The sequence below is a fragment of the Magallana gigas genome, chromosome 6, assembly GCF_963853765.1.
Source record: "Magallana gigas chromosome 6, xbMagGiga1.1, whole genome shotgun sequence".
Lineage (NCBI taxonomy): Eukaryota > Metazoa > Mollusca > Bivalvia > Ostreida > Ostreidae > Magallana > Magallana gigas.
Genome location: NC_088858.1, coordinates 50,006,254 through 50,013,997, shown reverse-complemented (window position 1 = coordinate 50,013,997; position 7,744 = coordinate 50,006,254). Strand labels below are relative to the sequence as shown.

General features: G+C 34.8%; 1 protein-coding gene across 1 annotated transcript; it reads left to right on the top strand.

The window, feature by feature from the left end:
* The first annotated feature begins 2,045 nt into the window (after positions 1-2,045).
* LOC105342177 (uncharacterized) lies at positions 2,046-7,726 on the top strand. Its single transcript, XM_066086451.1, has 7 exons — positions 2,046-2,224; positions 3,909-4,103; positions 4,188-4,290; positions 4,626-4,843; positions 6,778-7,137; positions 7,459-7,499; positions 7,604-7,726. Coding segments are annotated over exons 2-7 (819 nt in total). The 5' UTR covers positions 2,046-2,224; positions 3,909-4,008; the 3' UTR covers positions 7,606-7,726.
* Positions 7,727-7,744: the final 18 nt, after the last annotated feature.

Sequence of the window (7,744 nt, the reverse complement as noted above, 5' to 3'; positions counted from 1 at the left end):
ATACGCTCATATTTTGGAATTATGAAGCAAAAAATTCAATAAGTTTGTTATCAATAGTTAATTAATGATTTTAATTTTTCTTTTGTCACCTGGGTCACAAAGATATTTGACTCTCTGAGGAAAAAAGTCATGGATATTGTGTTAATGGATGTCCTTCACCTAAATTGTCAAAATTCATGGCTCCACAGTCAACGGTTCAGTCTCTATGGTGGAACCAAATTTGCCCTGTAGTAAAGATATTTCAAATCTTGGATTATCTTATCTTCTCTCAGTCGTGTCCAAGAACAATGAATGCTGGGTTATGATTTCTATGAAGCCCTACCTCATTGGTTTAAATGCACGACTGCTGGGCTAGGAATCAAGGTCTAGGATGGGCCAATATAGTACGTAATGTATATTAAAATGCATGAAAATCACAAAATATCTCCTTGTTTATTTCCACATCAGTGGAAAATAATCTCAATGCATGATTTAAACAATAAAATGCATTCTTTGGTGATTCATGTGGGATATGAATTAAAATGTGGCGATATTGCAGAAAAAATACATAACCCGCGTTAGCGGGTACTGTAATTTTTTCTGCAATGATCGCTACCTTCATAACCCGCATGGATAATCAAAAAAGCATTTTAGTGTTTATACATTTACATTTCCCTTTTAACAGATTAATAAATTGATTGTAAAAAGTAAGTAAAATTCAATAAATTACTGTTTATGTACATCAGTACGTGGTGCAGTTTATCTTTAACTTCAATTTCACTATTAATTTCCGTAATTTTATTCCGATTTTTACATACTTTCAAAAAAGTGGGGGATGGGGCATCTCCATGATCATTCAATTTTTTATATGTGAATTTAAGAAAATGAGTTGCTGCAAGAAAAACGTGCCTGAAATCAAATCTGAAATTACACTTGTAGTTGTTGTTTGTTTTGTTGTTTTTAAAACAACGAAAAAGTTTAAAACCGAAAGCCAATCTGCAGATTTGTATCTAGATAATGCAGGCACGTAGCATCAGGGGGGGCCAGGGGGGGCCTGGCCCCCCCACTTTTTCTAGCAACTACAAATTTTTTAAAATTTACATATAAAAAAATGAATCATAATGGAGTTGGCCCCCCCCCCCACTTTTTTGGAAGTTAGTAAAAAATTGATATGAAAATAAGGAAATGAGTAGTCAAATTGAAGTTACTACCCCCCCCTCCCCCCCCCCCCCCCCCCCCCCCACGGATTAGGATTTTCAAGATTTGGAGGAAAAAAAATTTTGGTAGGGAAGATTTTTTTTTGGAAGTATAGTTGAGCCCCCCCCCCCCTCCCCCCCCCCCCCCCACGGATTAGGATTTTGAAGATTTTTGGAAAACTTTTTTCCATTTGTTTCCTTTGTTTTGTTTTGTTTTGTTTTTTTTTTTGCTTGTCAAGATTTTTTGGATGGGTCTGGCCCCTCCACTTTCAAAAACGATGCTACGTGCCTGTAATGTAAAGCTGCATGCATGCTTCCAAAAGATTATATACTTGTAAATGTAAATATAAGTATTTATTATCATTATGTGATAGAGGACCAAGCAGATAATTAAGATGCCCCTCTATCCGAACTCATGCAGTTTACATTATTTTTTTTTTTTATCAAAACCATATCACTAAATTACATATTTGGTTAGTGATGAGATCTCTGGGATTAAAGGGTCCGACTTCTTACAATTTTTTCCTTCAAATTTGACATTTATGACATGGGTGTCCCCATCTAGATCAGTACGCTTATAAAACATTCATGACTATAACCAGAGACATAAATAACGTCCACCTGTTGTAAGTATTGTGATGCTTTTTATGATACTCCCAGATTTAGACGGTGAATTGTGCCTAGATGATCTATAAGAATGTTTTAACCTTCATAAACTCTACTATAATATAAGGAATGATCAATCATGGACTTTTTTCTTTTGCACGCAAGTTGTCATGAAGGCCCTTTCTTTCTCCATTGCACCGTAACTCTTCCGGAAATTTTATATCTTCGTTGATCATTCTAATTTTAGTGTTCGATTGGCTGCATCTGGTCAAAATAGTGAATGACTGAATCCAAAAATAATTACGTAAGTCTGACCGCTGAGTCTTGAACTGTATTCTGGATAAAGGGCAGCTACACAATTTAGAGATCGTGCACCATTAAACTATCAACTTCTTACTTCCACACGAAACCCTGTCCTTAATATGGAACTGTTGTAATGCAAGGTATGTTTACTTCTTTCTTCAAAGTCACAAAGTCAGATACTTGGAGAGGAAATCCAGTTAATCCGTACAAAAAATCAAACCGTCCCGGTCAATTAGTCCCCTATAATCTGGCTAATCCGTCTCCAAAATTTGGTCAAACCGTCCCATCGTATAATTATATAGGCAATGTAAATTTCTGGAAGGAAGGGTAGTCCTAGGACCATGTGAATCGGGTCGTCAGTCCCGTCGTCATGTCGGTATGCTGAAGACAATCCTATTTCTATTGCCTACCGCCAAACTGCCTGTGTCCAGTGGAATGCACATTGATTGATTTCAAGGTCCGGTATTGTCTCTCGTATGGCTTGCCAGAGACCTGCCTCAAAATCTCATCATCTTAGGGCCTCGTATTGTCATGTTGGTGATTTTGTATTTACATCCACCCAGTAAATTCAAAATTTACAACATGACATTACCCAGAGACGTATATACTAATGTATTTGTGTGTCATATACTACAGAACTATGTCTCTGCAATACCCTGACTAGACAAATATCTTCATAATTATCAAATTTATGACACCATATGTCTCTTGTAATTATCTATACCCACCTGTTGTTTTAATAATTAGCATCACCTACGGTCTGCACAGTCTTTATTAGTGTGTGAAAACTATAACCGCACTTGGTATTTAGTGAATATTTTGAATTTTGTCCCGTTTCCTATTAATAAATTTAGATGAATTTTATTCAATAATAAACAAATATAGTTAAATATACTCTCTTCTTTATTCAAGGTATACTACACATTGATTATGAAACACGATCCATATTTGGTCAAAATTTAGAATACAGAGAGAGTAAAACACTACACTGATGTTATAAAAGAAACAAATATTCTACGTAAATCTCACATTATTCTAATTAAGTTTTGAAACACAACCAAAGTAATTTCTGAACGGTTTTAAGGGCGGATTTAGATAAATGCATACTAAAAAAATATGCATGTGAAATATAAAATGAAAATGAATACAAAACCTTGGGGACGGACTTACCAAACTATCTGGGGGCAGATAATGAACAAAATTGTTGGGCGGTTTGACCAAATTTTGGGTATGAATAAGCCAAACACCAAGGGACGGATTGACCGTGACGGTTTGATTTGGGAATGGATTGACTGGCACCCCACGGAAAGTTTCATATCATGCTCACAGTCAGATGGTGAAACCTTGAAGGGTTCTGAGCTTACGTTTATTATTTTACTAAATTGCCTGGATGTGGCGTAACTTCACTTCGCTACGTTCCATAAAAGGTACATGTAGGTATATACCCCATAAACAGACCTGAGGTGACAGCACTTGTTCTATTATTTTCACAATAAACACACGACATACCACCCTACTCATTTCTCTTCAGTACTCCCTACTAGTCAGACTAAATAAAAGTCAACTCGCTGTAAAGAGAATCTGTATACACAAGAAAAAAAGATTTGTTTTTTAATTATTCACAGTTTGTACAAATTCAGTCTTCTCCACTAGCCACTTAAAAATACATAATACCCATTGGGGAAGTTTGGCAAAGTAATAAGTACCATAGATCTGGAACAAACAGACTGACTGCATGCAGTTGTACTGGTAAAGTAATTGAGTTACTGTTTACAATAACTTTTCACTTCAATATATTTTTGACCTTTTCAAATTCCTTTGTAGTTAAAAACATTTACCAGTCCAAAGGTGCAGATATATTTGATGATGCCCAGTGATGCAGTGCTTTGGTTCATAAAGGGAAAAAAAGGACCTTTGATAAAACATGCTTTCTTACTCTGTTCAATGCTTTCTCCGAAGAAATTTTTCGAGATGCATTAAATTTGTTAAACAACAGAAGCCAGTACATAGAATTAAAAGGTATGACATATTTAAAAGTCTGCTCTTGTCTCTACTATTTTTAAATAGTTAATGTGGGAGTGCTCATGTCATTGTTGTTTTTAGGAATTTTTCAAGTGACCAAAGATCACATTATGACATCTTAGGAGTTGATAGTGATGCTTCGTTGAAAGATATAAAGAAAGCATATATTTCTATGTGTAAGAAGGTGAGAGCTCTGGAAACATTAGGTAGATATGGAAATTCCATTTTCAAAATTTCTCATTTTTATGTGGTGTGTGCTACTACTTTATACAATACATATCATTACAATTCTTTCAAAAATTAACATGATGCAATGTTGCAATACTTCAGAGCATTCAAAAGGATTAATACATTTTAATCTGTTTTAATAGTAAAAATGTAGATCTGTTCTAAAAGATATCTGTACCGTTTCAGTTTTACATCAATAGGAATATGTTTTTTTTTTAATCAGTTGAACACTGAAATTGATTTGGTACTAGTATCTCTTATAGAAAAGATATATTTATGTGTAAATTTCAGCTCCATCCAGACTCTAACCAAGGTGACCCAAATGCCCAGACTAACTTTGTGAGATTAAATGAAGCGTACACTTTCCTTAGTGATCCCAAAAAGCGGGCAGAGTATGATGGGTCAGTGGGAGTTCGGCACAAACGTGGAGGTAGAAGTGATAGAAGTATTCGCCGGGACATGTTTGAAGAGGAGGAAAGAAAGAATGATTTAAGTCACCATGACCTAATGCAAGTACAAAATGCATGTGTGTAGGTGAATTTGAGGGTGGGAGGAATCTTATGTGGAGGATAAATGCATTTTTCCCTATTTTGAAGTTATATTACACCAACCATTCTTTAAAATTGACACTGAGAAGGTTTTAAATTGTTTTGTTTTGTTCATGGCATGTATAGTGAATATATATATATTTCAGCTTAAAATTTTCAGATAAAGGAACTATTGCAAATAACAATTTAATTGCTCAATAGGACCGGTACTGCTACTTGATTCCAGGCCATATACACAGTAAACTCTTAGGTTCTACTTCTTATTCTAGTTCTCATAATAGTGATTGAAAAAAAAGTTTCACAGTTGTTGCCGAGCAGTATGAGTTATGGTCACTTTTTTTACTTGATGTAAATTTTATTTTCAGTTTATTTTCTATTTAAGGAATAAGGAATCATTCTTTGAATATTATGATTTGATAATCTCGGTCAGGGCGTAATCAAATCCAATAAAGCCCGAAGGGCTTTATAATAGATTTGATAACGCCACAACCGAAATTATAACCTCATAATATTTAAAGAATGATTCCTTATTACCTATATTTATATAATTTTAAGCCATGATACGATTAAATATTTAAAGATAAATAAGCAAACCCCGCTGGCGCCTCAATTTGGCGTCATATGAAGTTATGGGTTTTATAGTTCAAAATTGTTACGTAGTGTTATCACAGGCAAAGACACTGGCAAAATGTAAATATAATACGATACATGTTCTTTATATGCATTTGTTTACACTCAGGGACATTAGCAACTATCGAAAGTCTTGCTTGACGCAATTTCAAAGGTCCCAAACCATTTGACTCTTTGCTACAAATAATGCTTGTCACCTTAGTTTTTTCAACAGAAATAACAGGAAGAATGGTGTTTGTAGATGTAGAATGATTTTTACAAGGCATTCGGACACTATCATTATTCACAGTATATTCAACTGAACTCTTTTCTGTATTAACAGCTGCATTCCTACCTGATGCCGGGATGACAAGGGAACGGGTTTCAAACTCTAAATGACCCACCCAAAGCAAATACAATGTTCAGTTTTTGATCGGCATGATTTTTTTTTACATGGCACCTGTTTTGAGTAACACAGAGTGAATGACTCTTGTTCTCAAACAAAGCATGCTTACACAGGTATAGTTCCGGTTGATTACTTTTACATGTAGTTAGTATATACATGTACTTTTTCCATCGATATCTTCTTCTGCATAAATAAGAAAGAAAAGGTGTTTATAAATGCCGTTAATTAAAAAGGAAAAAGTATGCCCACAGATGGAATCGAACCAGGGCTAAAAAATATCACGTACAATGTATTACATAGCTACATGTAGCGGTTTAACCTACTGAGCTATCCAGAACTTACACTAACAATGTAAATGTAAATACAGACCACTATGATAGAATTCAGATTCCAAAATTTTGGTCAATTTGTTTTGCAAAGTTTGACCCCTGAGCCAGGGTGCCCCTATGATAATTCTCTCTTAATTTATTCCTTTGAACAAAACCTATCTAAATATCTTAGATTTATTAGGGGCAGGCCAGTCCTAAAGGATATCTAGGCAAAAAACCGTGCAGAAATATACCATTTTAGGGAGAAATTGCTGTTTTAGCCAACTTTGAAGATTAATAATAAAATTGCAAGAGCTGTGTGATAGGTTCAAAATGCAAATTCAAATTTCACTTTTTCAAAAGTGATTTTTTGAGGAAATCCATCTCCCCTATAGGTCAATTCAATTGTTATTCGCAATAGATCCTTTATAGTCTTGGAACTTTTGTTTATTTTTGCATCACAGTAAGATTCATTTATATTATACAATTTAAATTTGAGGATTACAACTACAAGGTCATTGTCGTGGACAGTGTCTGTTGTTATAGAAGATTTTGATCTTTATTTTTTACAGATGGGATTGGAACCAGAAACGCGACAAAAAGAAAGGCATGACTGAGGAGGAGATACTGGAACAGCGTCTAAGTGATTTACAGAACCGGTACAACCAGTGGTACAAACAGTACATGGCGGAGCTGGCAGCCCAGAGGAAGGCCAGGGAAGAACACTGGAGGGACCCACCTCCCTCCGAGCAAGAGACCACATTCAGAGAGACAGCGGCAGAATACAAAGAGGCCTTCCACAGGGAAGGGGCCAAGAACCTGAATGAGGAAGAGTTCTCTTGGCCTGTTGTGTTTGGACTGTTACTTCACACCTCCGCCCAGCTTGGAATATTCTTAGTCTGTATGTATGGGATGTACAAGATGGGAGAACAGTAAGTCAATTGGATATTTTCGAGTCAAAATTTTGTTTATTAATATGTTTAACAGTGTTAATTGATGACGTAGAACTGCTTTATATTGCGTCATATGCGTTTTTCATTGAGTGTTAGTGATTTTGGCATAATATTGAGAATTCAATGTTTGTAACAGTCACTTCTTTTAAGTGCGCTATATAGTGAATTAGGTCCTTCGTCCTTAAGGGGCAGGTGAGAGTATATTTTGTTTGGCGGTTGAATTATTAATGATTAATGAACCATTTAAAGGATTTTCTTTAATAAATACGGTATTAAAGATGTCTCTCTTTATATTTTTAGTACTGGCTATATAGAAGTAAAGAAGAAATCTGATGAGAAATGTAAGTTTATCAATTAATAGATAGAAAACTTTATTTATTTCATAAAATATATTTTTGATGGAGAAACATTTTGACATAAAAATATCTAATCTTATCTCTTTTAGAAATTAAAGATGAAAGGAGAATAAAAAGCTGTATAGTTCACAGAAAATGTGAGATGAGTCTTTCATGGTTCATGTGTTTTAGACGTGATTGTAATAAAAGAATAAAGAATTGTTTTCATTATAGTTAATGACTCCTGTTTA